This window comes from Lissotriton vulgaris, chromosome 1_1, assembly GCF_964263255.1.
Source record: "Lissotriton vulgaris chromosome 1_1, aLisVul1.2, whole genome shotgun sequence".
NCBI lineage: Eukaryota > Metazoa > Chordata > Amphibia > Caudata > Salamandridae > Lissotriton > Lissotriton vulgaris.
The window spans coordinates 709819026-709836184 of record NC_141685.1 but is presented as its reverse complement, the minus strand read 5'-3'; the positions used below and the strand labels follow the sequence as shown (position 1 = coordinate 709836184).

General features: G+C 46.8%; 1 protein-coding gene across 1 annotated transcript in view; it reads left to right on the top strand.

Annotated features, from left to right (window-relative positions):
• The window catches only part of ASPM (assembly factor for spindle microtubules), a 388799-nt gene that overhangs the window by 28462 nt on the left and 343178 nt on the right, over positions 1–17159 (top strand). The window contains exons 3-4 of the mRNA XM_086954783.1: positions 4318–5914; positions 12815–12898. Coding sequence (XP_086810909.1) covers positions 4318–5914; positions 12815–12898 — 1681 coding nt within the window. The remainder of the gene's footprint in view (positions 1–4317; positions 5915–12814; positions 12899–17159) is intronic.

Genomic DNA, 17159 nt, shown 5'->3' with positions numbered 1-17159 from the left:
CACCTCCTCGATACGGATCTCCCGTTCCAGGTACTGGGCCTGATCCGGCGTCAACGAAGGGAGCTGCACCGACTCCAGATAGTCCGTCTCCGTCTGGGCAGAAGGGGCCTCACCAGTGTAGAGATCTGCGTAAAAATTACGGAAAACATCCGCTATTTGCTCGTCCTCCGTGACCGAGCGTCAGGCCGGGGTAACCAACTCCTTCACTCGGTGCTGTTGGTGTTGCACCCTGAGCTTGTTGGCTAGGAGCCGTCCGCAGCGGTCGCCACCGGTATAATACTTGTGCTTCAGACGAAGCATCGCGTATTCCGCCCGGTCTGTGTCCAGGGCAGACAAGAGTTTTCTGGCGGCTTTCAGCTGCCTCCAGATCCTGGGGGCTCCCGTTCTGTGATGAACCTGCTCCAGCTCCCGCACCTGCCGGGTAAGCTCGTCCCTTTTGAGCTGTCGGTCCTTGTTCTCCGCCGAGGAGAGAGCGATAAACTCGCCCCGAAGCACAGCCTTCAGGGCTGCCCATTGCGTCGCGCGGGAGGTGTCGTCATTATCATTTACGCGCTGAAATTCCGCAATGGCCGCACGAATCTGTTCCACCGTCGACCGCCTGTGCAATAATGTGTCCCGGAGTCGCCAGACCCCTCTCGGCCGGGCCACCGGGGGCAGATTGAAGGTGCCCTCTACCGGCGCATGATCGGAAAGAGAGGGGACCCCATGTCAGCATTCGAGGCTAAAACAAGCATCGGTCCCGACACAAGTAAATGGTCCAGTCGCGCATAGGACTTGTGTGCGTGTGAGAAGTAAGAGTACGCGTGGGTAGTAGGGTGGAGGTGGCGCCACATGACCCTCTGCACATCTGTTTTTTAGCCACATGTCATGCAAGTCCAGCTCCTCAAGTCGGGTGCGAACCGAGCCCGAAAGCTCTCCCAACTGGTGGCGCCGTTGCACAGACCTGTCCAGAGCCGTGTCAAAAACCAGATTCAGACCCCCCCCCAACACTATGTGCCTATCAGAGGTGGACGCCACGTCTTCCAGTGCCCTGTGCAAGAATTGCTCCTGGCGGTCATTGGGGCCGTAGATAGAGCCTACAGTCAGCACCAAGCCTCCCACCCTAATCCTGTACGCCAAGAGCCTCCCTTTCTGCTCCGCCACTTTGTGTAAGATCTCCCCCCGGAACCCCCTGGAGAACAGAAGTGCCACCCCTGCCGTTTTGGAAGCGCTGGAGGAGAAAAGCTGCGTGGGGAACTTAGGGGTACGCATTCTGGGACAGTCTTTGGCCAGCAGATGGGTCTCTTGTAACAGGCAGACATCAGCCTGGGAGTTCTCTAGCAGAGACAGTACCGCTCGCCTTTTAACCGGATTGTTCAGCCCTTTCACATTCAGAGTGACAACTTTAAGAGCCATCAAGGAGGGGAATCATTGAAACGCACATAGGTGGGCGAGGCCCAGCAAGCGAGCGTAGAAGCCACTTCACGAAACCCCAGCGCGCAGCAAACATAGATATCCCTACGGCACAGTACAGTCCCCGAACCCCACAACTGGAGGAACCCCCCCTTCCCTTGGAACATCACAAACCCAACCCCAACCCCACACCACTCCCAACTCCCAGCCCCCTCGCCGACCCCCAAACTCAAAACACCCCCCTGCAATTCCCATTCCCGCTCACCGCTTCTCAAACCATAGAAAGAAGTCATTGTCCCAGTCCGGTCCTTTACGGACAAGGCCGTGGAAAGTCAGTTTAGTGGACGTCCAGCCACCAACACCTGCACTCGCCATCCCGCACCACCCACCCCCAGAACCCCCGCACCTGCAATAAGAAAAGGCTAATGCAGACTCCCCCCGGAGTAAGTTCAGGCCGTCAGGGCCACTTCACCGGTCGCCGTCGCTCTGGAGGCCTCCTGGATGGCGGCCGACATGTCCGCCCGAATCGTGGGCGAGTCCGCTCGCTCCGGCGGCGGGGAGCGCCTCTCCCCAGCCTGCTGCCAACCGTCCCGAGTGCTGCGTCTGCGGCGCGGCGCCGGGGTGTCTGTATCCGATGCTGTGATGCCCAATACTGTGCAGAATCCTGAAGGGACCGGAGCTGGTGCAGTATTCCGTTCCACCGAAAAATCAGGCGGAAAGGGTGCCCCCAAGAGTACTGTGTCCCCTGTTCCCGGAGGAAGTCCGTGGCGATTTTAAAGGATTTTCTTTTCTGCAGTGTGACCGTAGATAAATCCTGATAGAGGGCCACCGGGTGGTCTCGGAATCGGAAAGGCTGCTGCCGCCGCGCCTCGCGAAGGATCCTTTCCTTCAGGGGGAAGTCCGGCAGGAAGGCCAAGATGTCCGGGGTGGGCGCCGTGGCCCTGCGGGGGTGGCCCACTCTGTGCGCCCTGTCGATGCGAACCTGAAAATCTTCTGACTCCCCTAGAATTGAACGGAAGAGGGCCTCCAGGTATGCGGTCACGTCCTCTCCCTCCTCGCCGGACGGAACGCCCCGGACCCTGATGTTGTTCCGCCTGGACCGATTTTCGAGGTCCTCGGCGTGGGCCTGCAGCTCGATCTGTTGCTCCCGCAGCTGCAGGACCTCTTGCTGCAGGTGGGTGATCTCCTCGTCCCTGGAGTGACCAGCTTCCTCCACGGTGTTGACTCGTTCTCCCAGGGAGTCCACCTCTCGCCGAATCTCGCGGACCTCCCCGGCCACCTCCTGCTTCAAAGTCTGAAAATCCTCCCGCAAGGAGCTAAACAGCGACTCGAGGAACGACTGCGTCACCGGGGGTTCACCGCCCTCAGCGCCCCTGGAAGGGGCCGGGGAGGTCGTGGCGGTTTGGCTCCCTCCGCTGCGTAGGGCTCCGCGTCCCAACATGTCCGGCAAAGTCCGATCACCCCTCCTTTGGCCCCTAGCGTTCGACATCCTGGCGGTACGGGAGTCAACGATGGCCGTCGCTCGTCGAAGAGGTGACCAGTGCCAAGGCAGCTATACTCCGGCCAGAAAGCACCGTCACACAGAGGCCCCGAGCAAGGCCGGGCAGCCGGTCCGGGGTTCACAAAATGGCCGCCCGTTACAGTCAATGGGCCGACGCCCAGGAAGTGAGGCCTACCCCCGTCGCGAGTCCAGTAGCGAAAAACACCGCCGGAGGGCAGGCTCGCGAGGCGTAGGCAGTCGGGGCCGGCACTCCTAGTTGAAGAACAGCTCCGGGGGCGCAACACCACTCCTCCACAACCAGGGCTTGGCCGGAACAGCCGTACGAGGCGAGGACTCTCCAAGCCCCGGTCTTGCGTAGCGGCCGGAGGCCGGCTCCGCTTCCGTCGATCTCCTCCGCTCGTCTCCGCTCTCTCCAATTTCCTCCGTTCGGCTCCGCTCCGCCGGCGAAGCCTCCGCCGGCACCTACTCGGCCACTGCGGCTCAGACACTCCAACGGGACACCACAGGCAGCAGAGCACACCGTAGAGACCCCAAGCCTGGAAGCCTCGCGGCCTCCGGATCGCACACCAGCCGCCCAGCGGGCTCCGCCCCGGGCTCTCGGTCAGAATCGCACCTCCGGCGGGGCAATCAAGGCTCAACGGCCACTCCACACCACCACCGGGGTCACCAGGCGCAGTCACCGCTTGATCCAGGGGGGGAATCAGCGGTTACGAGCGGTGCAGGGTTTCAGGGGCACGGGAGCTCTCGGCAAGTGCGACCTCTCAGCCCGCCATCTTGGCCACGCCCCCTATTTGTAATATTTAAGGCAAAGGTCTTGGTACTGATGTTTGAAGCAAAGCATGCTTTCTGAGCTGAATCATCAATATTTGTTGAGGTGAGATTTGAAGTAGTGAACCTTGTGTTCTATAAAAAAGAACATGCAGCTATGAGCGGGGAAATACGACTAGTATAAATTTAAGTCTATCATATATTGCTGTATTAAACCTTGGGACTAAGTCTGCCTTTAGTTCAATTGATGTGGATTTTTTAAAATAAAATGTAGGGCATGTATTCCTCAAACCATTTTTGAAGTTGAGGAATCTATGGCTTTGGATGCAAGCATACATTTTTTTTATTGGCATCTCCATATGATGAATTGTGTAGTCTCGTGACTGTTTCTTAAAGCCGGAGTCCGCTCCACGAGGTCAATGATTTTAGATTAATTTCAGTGTATTGTTGAATCAGTAGTTTTAATTTTGGTTTTAGTCATCCCAGCCTGTTTTTATCATTAATATCCCAAACCTGATGATTTTACATGCATGTTTTAATAACTTGTATGTATACTAATGTTGTTTTTCACATGTCTTTCATGCTTTTATAGCTGTTCAGAGCTGAATAAATATAGATCTGATTCTGATATGGATTTTTGTTTAATGTTTTTTCAGAAAAGCCTTTGGGATGCTATAAAAAAGAAAAATAGTTCAGCATCCTTAAATTCTGCGAGGCCAAAGAAAAGGGACTCTAACATGAAAACAGTTAACCAAACTAAGAGTGTTTCTGAGAATAACAACTATAAAGGTATTGAAAGGGTTAGGAGCCCATTGCAGTCATGTGAAAACATAGCAGTGGCTGAAGGCATAAAATCCCTAAAATTGTTTACCCAAAAAAATGTTGAGAACAAAATATCTTCATCCCCCATCAGACTTCAACGAAAAGAACGTCATGCTGTCAATGATGCGTCAAATATACTAAGAAGCTCAACTACGTATTCTGTTCTTTGTGCGGATACGTACTGTGAATCCTTGCAAGGGGTTACGGCTTCGTCCAGTGTTCATAAAGAATTTCATTTTGTTGAAGAGGCTGCAGGTGAAGGTGAGGTAGAGCAAAGATTATCCATATCACCCATTAATCATATTGGTCGGGACTCTCGAGTGACTTGTACTCCTGGTTCTTTGAGGAGGTCAACAACTCACTCTGTTCTCGCCTCATCTGGGTATCGAGGATCATTTCAAACAACCACAACTGCCACCATTCTGCAAGATGATTTTAATTTCAATGTGGAAAAAACTGTTACTCCGCAGGCCTTCCTCAATGGTTTGGTGAATGAAACCCCAGACAGAGGGCCACTTAATTGTGGAAATAGACCAGATTATACCCCGGATCAGAAGGCGTTTTTCCCAACTCCCCTTAGTCAACGGAAATTTTTAAGTCCAGACTCATTTGTTAATGACAGTTACCAGCCTGACGAAGATGTTGTATCCCCAGAAATTGTTCCTATTCTGTCTCCAGATCAGTTTGTAAGGGAAAATATTTCTTCAATAAAGTCTTCCCTAAATCCACAGGAATATGAATCCTTGCTGTTGTCTTTCCAGTCCTCTAGTGTGAATATTTCACTGTCATCGTTTTCAATCTCCCCACCTTCAGGACATCCATGTGTAGCTGAAGAACAAAAGAAAGTATTACCTCGTGTATCTGTGAGTGAGGAATCTGATTTGTCTAACATTACTTTCGATGAGTTTAAACCGCTGCCATCGAGATTAACCTTTTTTATTAAGCCACAACAAGAGTGTAACAGTTTGGAAATTGTCCAGCACAAAAAGGGTCAAGTTAATTCCGAGACTGTTGTCAAAAGTAAACCTGATGGTAGAGATGAGAACAGCAAGAAGGCGAATACCCCTCCAAAGGCTAGACGATGTCTTAAAAGCTCAATGGCAAACTATGAAGGTATTGCTCTAGAAGAAAGGAAGAGCGTCCGGTTTCTGGAACTTCCTGTTATTGATATGGCCACTTGTTCAACAAATGTCCTAGAAGCAGACCTCCCAAGTCCTGAGCCTCTTCGACCAAGTTTGGTTTGCAGAAAAAGAAAAAGTGGAGAACTAATAGAAAATGTTATTGCTAAAGTCTCAACAAATGAGCATCCAGAATTAACCAGACCTGAGCGAACAATAGCACCTCTTATGAAAGTAGAGCACGCCAGTATGCGAAAAGGAAATGTTACAAGACACCGAAGTGATGAGCAGAGAAACCAAAGAAAGAAAGCGGGTAAGAGTTTCACTTAATTTGACTTTCAATGCTACTTGCATAAAAATAGTGTTTAGTTTGTAATCCTCGAAATTTTATTTTTTTATAAAACCTAATTTAAGATGTTTGTGTATGATTGTAAATGTCTTTAGTTCATGCTGTTCATTATTTTTATGGCTATTATGTCTGTCATAATTTTGTTTTGGATACAAGTATGCTTTCTCATTGCTGATGTGAGGATTGTAATGTTGACTAGCATAAGTAACTATAAGCTGAACGCATAAGGGTGCACCATACTTTTTATCTTTTTGATTTTTCTGCTGCATTGTTGTCACTATAATTAAGTGTAACCCCCATTACATCAAAGGGAAACTCTTATCTGTCGTGAATTTTTGCTCATTGGAGGAAGACCAGGCTTAGCACATAGGGCTGGATTACTTCTTTTGAGGAGTAGGTGGCTGGCATCTACCCACTTTCTGCACTTTTAGTCACTTTTCTGAGCGTAGTATGACAGAAAGTTTTTGGATATTTTTGTGAACAAAGTATGATTGCTTGATCTGTTTGACGTGCACAGCAAGAAATAGACACTACTGATCTTCAAAGGTATTCTGCACTCTACTGTATGGAAGAATTAAATGAAGTAATAAATAGATGCTTATAGGATATGCATCTAGTAACTGGAGTTACATTACTTTATTGCTTCCTCTGTAAACAGTAATCTGTTCAGTTATACATGTAATACATTTTATTCCCTGACCAAGAATTCTTCATGACTGAACTGCTGTATCCTGTGTGGCTCAGATCATTGAGATGTCTGTCTGTTTGGTACCTCCTGTCCAGTTTCTCTCATTCAGAACTATCACAATTGTTAATAATTTATAGGTATGGTACTTAGTGCAGCTTTCAAAGTAAAGTTGAGTTAATGTGTTAACACTCCCAGTGGATCATAAGTGTTAAGTTTAGTGTTTTGCATTGGTGGTCAATGCAATGTTAAAAGTTTCAGGATATTGATATAAGACACATGTACAAATAGAAAGATCAACTGTTAGCAGCTCAAGAACGGTTGCAGTTAAATTTACCGTGCCCTGTATAGTTCCAATAGGAAGGAGCGCCAGTTTGGAGAATTAGATGTGGTAATACTTAGATTAAACGGTGTGCGTGCTATTTTCATTATGTTTTTAATTATGCTGCCTTTTTGTGTCGCTTCATGTTGTGCTCTTGATGCTTTTCAATTTGTATTGGTATATGGTTTTTGATATGGCCTGTATGTTTTGAACGGTCCTGAAGAAGTCCCAACGTTTAGGGACGAAAGATGTTGGCTGTGTCCATGTTGCACTATCAAGCAAGAAATAAAAAATTAACATTTTAATTAAATCTGTCCGTGGCATCTTGATCTATTAATTGAAATTTTGTGTATTTAGAACACTGAAGTGTTAAAAGATACTAGACTTCTCTTTTGTCTAAAACGAACTAGACTGCCATTTAACTGGGCTTCTATCTCATGCTGTTGTGTTTGTAAGGATGATCAACTGTGTCTAGGGCTACAGAGAGAAAGTAAGAGATGCTCTATTGAAGTGGAGTTTTATACATGATTATATAATGATGCAGCACGATCTTAAACTGGATTGGTTATGCAGAAGGTGATATTGCATTTTGGATTTTTGGATGGAAACTGCTTTTCCAGTTATCTTCTTGAGAAATAGCGGGACAGTGTTAGGTTGGGTATCAGAAGAGTAGCATCCCCCCCCCCCCCCCGAGTAACTGGGGGCACTCTTCTATTGTGTATGAATTTGGGGAAAGTTTGTCAAGTAGTCAAGTACTTTGTTTAGTTTTTCACTTTATTTAAATATATTTTTTTCCCTTTTGCATTTTTTCTAACTATAGAAACATAGATGCAAAAGTCAGATTATTTCGAAGCTAATTTTTTTGAAAGTGTTCTGCAAATCTGTTGTACTAAAATCATGCATACTATGACAGAAGAAAAGAACATAAAAACCATGGATGGATAGGAAAATGAGTGAGGGTGGGAGTAAGGATGAGAAGCGTTACAGCACTAGACTGTAAAGAATATTAATATAGTGGAATCCTGGCATCTCAATGCTAAGTACTTCAAGGGGCATTAATGAATGCAGAATAGAATCATTAAGCATCTCCTTCCATCCGCGTCCTACATTACTATGTAGAGTACTGGTGTCTCCTTTAACAATGGGTAGAAAGCATAGGCATGCAATAGCAAGAATATAAATCAAAATCAATATAGTAAAGAGCATACACTTTTTATCTGATGCTGTCAGAGCATATGTTGATGATAACCTGTCTAGTGTTTAACCCTGTATATAATATATCCCAATATTGAAACAAATTGTGCCATTTGATTGTTCAATTTATGTGCTATTCCCTAACATTAGCCAACTTTTATCAATCTAGTGTTCTATTACTCCAAAATGTCTGTGTATGAAAGTGACATAGTATTCTTATTGTGGACACTGTGATTGTGGTAGCCAGCCATCTATGATGATGAACCATCCATACATTTTGCCAGTCTGTAGCAAGCCTTGTTAGGAAACACAAATTGTGAATTGGGTCACATCTCATTCATTGCACCTCCAACAGTTATTGTGTGGGAGTTGTCTTGCCCTATGCAATCTCACAACCCTCTTGGTTGGACCATCTGTATAACATTTTGTATGCTATTGAGCCTGTATAAGTCTCCTAGCCCCTATATTTCTTGGAGCCAGACTGATATTAGAAGTCGAAACTTGGTTGCCTACCTTGCAATGCTGGCAACCACGATGCTCACCTACTCTCTTTAACTTTGCATACTCTACATCAGAGAGATGTGTCTCTTGAAGGAGAACAATGTCTGCATGTTTGGAGTGTTGGAGACCTACTTAGGGCATGCTATGAGGAAACGGGATACAGGATCTGGATTTGAGCTACACCCGGTCTCTATTTATGTAGAAGGTACTTGCTCTTAAGAACTACACCTAGTTCTGAAAATTAGTGCTCCCACATAGTCGTAGGTCGCAGCACGCCCCGTCCCCGCAGCGGGGCGGGAAGACCCCCATGATGAAGCATGACACCAAGGGCCCTTTTGGTGTGTGAGGAGTATTTAAACAAACACTGTGTGCTTCCAACCACTGTAGGAAACACATTGACCTGTGGGTACATTATTCTGAAATCTATATTAGGGTGGATCTTTGTGTTTTTGAAACATTTCTAGAGGAGGACGTATCCACCTCCAGTGCTCCTTTTTGGACACTTCCTCTTCACTCCTCTTTTGGTTTTGTGGTTATCCCATGTATACTGAGCGTCTTAGCAGAAATAGAGAGATCAATATATTTACCAACTTACCAAACTAAACAACTTCAGGCATAACGGTGCTCCAGGCCTTCCTTCGTAATGGATAGTGCACATAGTTACGGGCTAAGTATGTCTGATATGACTCTCAAATATTTTGTGCTCTAGATCTTGCAGCCGTCATCTGGCTACAATCCTCTGTTGAGTTGTTACAGAAAGCCAAACCCCGCGCTGCTCACTTGCCATTAGCAGTGGACCACTGCCCAGTGTTATAGCCATACACCTCTGTAGGAAAGTAGGATCTGCTTTCATGGTTATCCCAAATTGTTGCTGGTGTTCTGTTTTTGGACTAGTCTGTCTGGGGTCCTGGTAATCAGGACCACCCCCAGTCACTGTGTTCCTCCCTAAATTTGACTGTGGTAAGTACTTTGGCACCTTCCCAATTGAATACTGGTGTACCCTTGTAAGTCCATAGTATATGGTACTAAGGTACCCAGGGCATAGGTACACCAGGGGTCTCCCATGGGCTGCAGCATGTATTATGCCACCCATGATAGACCACTCAAATTGTGACTACTGGCATGCCATTGCAGACTGTGTAAGCTGGTGCTAGCACCGCTTATGACAGAAATAAGTTTTCTTATATCTGAGGTCTCTGCACTTAAAACCTATTTCACCCCCAGAGCAGGCCCTTCAATCCTGAATGCAGGGTGCTTGGTTAGAAGTGTGAGGGGGCGTGCATGAGCAGGATACCCCCTACAAACCCCGGAGCCGATTCTCTAGGCTTTGTAAGTGCGGTCAGCCATTTCGATACATATAGTGGCCATGTGTCATTACGCGGTTGCTAACTATATATTGGCTGTGCTGAACCTGGGCATGTTTGGTATCAAACATGTTGGAATCATACCCCAACACCATTACCAGTGTTGGAGGTGTGATTCCATGCACCAGGGGCCTCCTCCGGGAAGCCCTCAGTGCTCCCAGTAACAGCCTCCCATGATCTGCTAGCAACCTAGTGCTGCTGCTGACCCGAGCTCCAGCAGGTGAAGGCAAATCAGTAGGTTTCCTGTCGGAGAGGTGTGACCACCCCCGGACAGGACTTAGTGTATTGGTCTGGGGTTAGGGTGCTTGTCAGCACCACCAAACTGCTTTGAGTGGAACATTTGGTGCCCTCCCTTTATACTCCAGTTTGAGCCAGTTCAGGGAGCCCTTGGCTCGTGCTCTGGCACTAAACAATTGGACAAAGGACATGGGAGTATCCTCCCCTCTGTCTAGCCCTCCTCTGGGAGGGAGCCTTGAATCGACCCAGCCCTTTCCCTAGGGTACTTAAGGGCTTACCCGTGAGTGGCTCTTCAGATCCATTGTGGGACAAGATTCAAATTCAAAATCCCTTAGACTTTTCTAGACTTCACCTGGAACCGAGACTGCACCAAGGAATACTCCTGCTGCTCCTGGTTCCCCTTTTCTGCAAGTCTTCTTTGTCGTCTGTGCTTGTGCTTCATCCAGGTTCTTCTCCAGGCCTGTGTACATCAAAGACACCTGAAGGAATCTCCCCTAGTGTGAAGGAGTCACTCCCCTGCATCTGCAGGCACCACAATGAAGCTGACCGGTCAGCTGCTCCTGATGTCCCACGAACTCCGAAAGGCTCAGCAATACAAGTGGTTGTTCTGCAACTCCCTCCAGGCCTGACCTGTCCTCTCAGCAAGTTTGAGTCCAGTATCCCTCGTCAGAACTGCTAGAACAGAACCCCTCTGCACTGCCTTGACTTAACTTTGACAAGGCGTGTTGGCTCTGTCCTCCAGAGATCTTCTGGCTACAAGAAGCTCCAGTATGTCTTCCTACCAAGGTATTCATCCTCACTGCATCCTCTGCACCATAGGCCTGCATCTTTGGTGAGCAGCTCAAGGTCCTCTTGCTACTCCTGTGCCTTCGGCCTCTGAGTCTTCTTGAAGGTCTTCTTTGGCTTCATTAGGTCTACTGCTTGCTCGGGGCCAGCTTGCACTTGATGAGTCCCTTGAACCTTGCTGATCCCAACGCAGCACCTCTTTCATTTACCATGTCTGTTGCTGCTGCCAAGGCTTGTTGGTGGCTCCCGCTGAACACCGGCCCCCCTGGTTCATGACTTCCGACGTGGGATAGCTCATGAAAGGCTCCTGGTCTTCCACAGCATTGCCTGGTCCTCACTCCTGCATCTTCCATCATGGGTGTTCATTGTTCTACTGTGCCTTTTGGTCACGTCAGAGTGGCATAGACTCCGTCCTTCTGCTTGCTGATTCTACTTGTCAAGAATCCACCCTTGGATTCCACGGGACTGTTTCACCTTCGTCAGCTGCATCTTTTCTGAAGTCCTCCATTGTGGGCTACGTCGGTTTCTGATGTCACTTCACACCTATGCACCTTGCTACCCTGGTGTAGGTATTTTAGTTCCTGGGGTATTCATGGGTGGGATGACTCTCCAACCTTCTGCCTTCACTGGGTTTTTTCAGGGTCCACTGAGAAGGGTCCTTTTTAAAAAAAACTGCAACATCGATTTTCCTATTGACTTGCATTGAGTATACGGCTGTGTTCCCACTCTGCACACAGCCTCCGTGGGATTCCTGGGTACTTAACGTGGGTGGTTCCTTGGGTCCCCAGGTCTTCTGAGTCTTCTTGTCCAAGTCCGACTTCAGTCGCAGTTCGCATTCCACTTCAGTATATGGTTTGGTCTCCCCCTGGAGACCACTGTGTAGTTGTGCTCACTCACCGGTTTTACATTTAAATATTGTATGTATTGTGTTGATATCTCTGGGTAGGAGATATTCCAATTTGTTAGTGAGTGTGTATAATCAATCTACTTATTTTGGTAACTACACTGTTTTTTTTTTTTCGTTTAACCTATACTGTTTAATTAGTTTTGGTCAAACAAGCTGCTTAACACTCCTTCTGGACTAAGCCTGAGGGCTGCTCACCACAGCTACCACTTTGAGAGCTTTCTATGGTTGTCTAAGACCACTAAAATCACCATAAGGGTTGTCTGGATTAGTGCATGGTGCTTCACTTGTATAAGTGTGCCCAATATACTGAACCAGCCTTCTACAAATTCTTAGCCAGCACCAAGGCAAGTTCAACAAACCTCCTTACTGAGGCTGGTATATGCTTGATATATCATTGCAAGTCAATAATAGTCCAGGTGCTATTTGTATTTCGATTACATTACTTATGTGTACAAATATCCGGCCCTAATAAGCATTTTTACTGGAGCATGTCCATGAAACATGCATAAAGTCTGCACCTGCAGTTTGACATTGCATATAGTGCATAGGTGCAGTGCTTGCAAGTGGCTGAGTTTCATCACTTACGTGGCAGTATAACGTCCTTTCTGAGCTATATGGTGCCACCTACTGGTACATGGGGAGCTTTGCTGAGAAAAATCACCAGATTTAGTCTGGGACGTGGGAATATTTCAAAGAATATATCTGTGGTTAGAGTATCCAACTTAATGTAAGTTACAAAAGGTAAGTAACTTGTTCATGCCATGTTGAACAAGGGGTTTATCCTAATGTATGGCTGTCATGGTGTGATGCTGCTTACATAGTAGATCTTGTTTTTTCAGAAATGTAAACTGTTCTTTAATCTTTTCAGTGTCTCTGGCATTAAAATCTTCTTCATTGAAAACTCATAATGTAGTGGCCCCAAAGAGTACCTTTATGAAATCTGTACACATAGGTAAGTGGAAAAAGGATGCATTAGAATATTATAATTTAAATTGATCATCTGAAGAAGGAAAATGGATTTTATTCTATAATAAAATTTTGTGAAGCATTTTTAGTAGCCTCATGAGAAACTGTTCAGGTTCATTCGCTCACAATATTGTGTGTGAAAAAGTATAAACCACATATGGTTTGAAGAGACAAATAGAGTTCTTAAACAGGGTGGCGGCTATAGAACATTGAGAACACAGACTTGTTGAATGAGTCATATATGTTGAAAAGATGTTAACAGATATGTTTGTGATGCAGTTTTTTTATTTGGCGAGTATTTGTTGACTAGATTGCTGATGACTGGTTATTTGCGTTCTGGAGGCTTGGTGCTCCAACACAGTAAATATTACATGATTTAAAAAAACATTGTTTTATGATCTGATAGACTTTTATTTGCAGATTCCTTACCATGGAGCGTTAGACTGGATCCGGAAATTCTTGAGCAGTCCCCATGGGCAATGGTAGTCGTCGTCTTTTGACTCTGCGTTGCTTTGTCTGCATCATCCGTGCCAGAAGTGAAGTACGCAGTTCTTATATAAGCGCCACTCCAGCGCGTTGACATTGGTTAGTTTCTTTCCCCAACAGAATTGCCTCCGTAGAGGGCTATCCCAGTCAATTTTTGACTGACCTCTAATTTGACCTTTTGTCGAAGCTGTTTTTCCATTTTTTCTCTTGTATGCTAGGGATGTCCTCTTAAAGGACAGCGGGATTCAAATCCTGAGGTGCCTGTCACAGGCAAATATCTGTGACAGACCCACCCTTGGTTTTTTTGTGGTACTTAGAGCGGGACTACAACTCCAAGGCCTGAGACGACTGCCACGCTATGAATCTGAACGTTCCCTGAAGCTCTTTGCTGCCTGATGTCGATTGACAACCCTCCCTACCTCTTCCATACGCTGTTGATCCCGGTCATACTTATGGTCCCTAGACCGCTAGCGGAGTTGCTCTCGACGATCGTTGTCCCAGTCCTAGAAATTGAGTAAGTCCCATAAGCGTTATCATGAAGTTAAAGCGCTCTCCTTTTTGCTAGGCATAAACTATTGTTGCTGTGTGCCAGATTTCCATATTTACCTCATGATTGTAATGCTCCACATGTTGACAATCCTCATGTTTGTACTGAACCCTACATCTGCTCCACATGTTTGTAATTATCCTCGTGTTTATTATAGACATGTTTCCTAGTTAATTAATTGTGTGAGGTGCACGTTTAGTATTTCCCGCTGCAGTTGCTTATAATTGTTTCATGTGCCAGCACTTGTTACACATGTTGGCAATTATCCATGTGCCTGCAATCAAGTATTTTTGGAAACTGAGTCCCAGTTAAACAAATGCCCTTCTAGAACACAGTACCGTTGAACCATAATTAACAATGGGCCCTTCCAGAGCAGTCAAAATGCTTATACGTAGTCCAATTAAACCCCAGTTGGGCGCTTGGCTTTATTCCTTTTAAGAAGAACCTCTCTCCTATCTCCGTGGACCCCCAAATCCATCCCTCCTCCCTCGTCCAGCACCCTGCCACATCTGAGCTCTCACAGACATCTCCGAGTGGCTAATCAGCATTCTCCTCCTACCCCCCCATCCCGCCATCGCAAAAAAAAACAGTATTTGCAATGCAATAGGTCTCGCATTTGCAAGAGTTAAAGCTATTTGCATTGTAAATGAATAGGCCTTTAATTTATCTGTTTTAAAAACCAACACATAAATAAACGAGGAATTGTCATTTACAATGCCCATAGCTGAAACCCTCACAAATGCGAGACCTATTGCATTGCAAATGCTTGTTAAACATGGATCTTTTCTTCTTCCCATGCACAGATAGGGGATCAGCTAGACTGACAATTCAATTGGATGTCCCCGATCACAAGAGTGTTTTGCATAGACCTTCATTTCTCAAATGTAATGAATCCTTCTTCTCGGATGCGGTAAGGAGCAAATAAAGCGGGGCTTTGGAAGATACAGACTACACAATGTTTACTGTCCTGAAGCCGGACACTCATCTGCAGCAGTGTCTGTATGCACGATGTGTGTAGCATCCCTAACCTCCTCGGCTCCTAGGAGAGCTCTCGAGGCAGAGCAAGCAGATTAAAATACAAGAAGCAAGGCCAGGGTCTGACCTGCCAATGAGGACTGGGAAAGAGAAACACAACAGTCGAACAACCGCTTTGAGACTAACCACACCTAGCGCCTAGAACATGCGACAAACTGACCAGAGGCGTGGCAGATTGGCCCCAGCCCAAGAGCCACAATGTTGACCACTTCTGTAGCACAAGACAGACAGACCCACACACACAGTTCCCTCTCTACACCTGATTTATGGGTGTTTATTAACCAACTCATTGGTGATTGCATAGGTGCTTATATAGCGCTAACATGCCGCATTCTGGCCGCTTGAGACATTCTGAGTCACAGAGGCCAGACAAAGCTGTGCCCGCACAAGCAGGGTGAACAGGATGAGCATTGCGTATGCAAAGGTGTAAACTAAAGGGTGAATCTCTCGCTGGCGCCCTGGGCTCCCATTGGCGCTCCTTGAAGGGCCTAATATGGCCAGCTTCTCCACGTGAACTGCGTGTAACTAGGGACACACTTGGCTGAGGGTGTGCCTCCACCTGAGGGTCCCTAGATGCAGTCTGCTCAGTGGAAATGGGGGTGACTGTGGCCAACTAAGGGTTGCTCTCGTGTTCCCCACTCTCATGTTCGACTAACTCTCTCGCAGTCCAAGTTTTTCCTCTGTGTGCTGGCACTTGTGGTACTGATTTTACAAAACAGGACTACAAATTCCTTTATGTAAAGAAGAAACACTGACTGGGCGAGTGACTCGTGCACCGAATCTAGGAACTAGACTGCTTTCTCCTCAAGCACACTCTAGACATCTGTTTACTTTTCCTCCAAGTTGTGTGTCTCTGTTTGGTGACTAAATATTAGGATGGGATAAGGCAGGGCGGTGGGGGAAAGTCACTTTTGGAGCAGGGGGAGGCCGGGTTTTACGTGAAAATGGCCATAAGGAGGGGACATGGGGGAGCGTGAGACTACAGAGAGTAACTCAACGGGTATGAAGGAGCGCTACTACTGATCATGCACGCTCTAAATGCGTGCAGTAAAATAAAAAAAATTTGAAAATGAAACTTTTACTCACGTGATGTTTAACAAGAAAAACCAGCGGTGGTTGGTCTGAAAGAAAACGGCCGCCATTGTTCCGCTGCCTTGAAAGTAGGCGTGACCGCTGGCTGAAGCATGTTGTGGTGGTCGTGCTTGAGTTCGGAGAAACTCAATAAGGAACAAGGAAGCAGTGGAGGTGGGGAGGGTTGCGTCCGGTACTGCGTTTGGGGGCCGGGATGTGCGCGCATGTTAATAGTTACAGAGGCAGGCTACAATAGAAAAACAGATGGCACACTGCAGGCAATTAAAAGATGTGCAAGCAGAGTGAAATAACACTATAGTTAGGCGCCGCTGTGTCCGGACTACACGGAAGTTGGAAAATCACCAATAGCCAACAGAAAAGGAGATAACAACAACACTACCACAACTAAGCCAATAGCAAGCGTAAAGACAAATGACATTAAATTTAACCCAACATACAGATTACTTTATGTCTCGCTGAGACAGCGCATTTAACGCATGCGCTGCCAAGGTCAGACCTAAAAGACATACTTTGAGCGATGCTGGAAATTCCTTCTGCTCTGGCAATCGTCTGGAAAAGCGGTCCCACCTCCTACCTGGAGGCATCCGCATCTGGAATGAAAGAAAAGTAAGGGAAAGAGAGCAAGGTTAGTGCACTATTCTTTTTTTCTTCGAGACTCTTTTTATTTCAAGCCTGCAACACTAGGGCTTGTGCATTAATTCCAGAACTAATTGACTACACTATTGGGAGCCCAAAAGACATTCCATGAACAAAACAATAATGAATGAATGAATGAATAGTTGATTTGTGTGGTTACTCAAAACCAGTACAATAAAAACAAAATAGAAAAAAGAACACTCAATTTTTAAATGTTTGTGCCCATCGGTGGCCCCCGCCAACCCTATTCTACCTTTAGCCCCTTCCGTGACTATGGTAGGTGCTACAGACCACGTCGCCTGCCCAGCCACACAGGCCAGCAGGCTTTCCAACCTTTTTGTTGCCACGGACTCTATTCCCACAGAAATCGTTTTACCTGCTGCTAGTGGTCAGGCCACTCTGCCCCCCCACCCCCTCCCCTTTTCCTCTTATCCCCCGGAAGCTGCAGCCT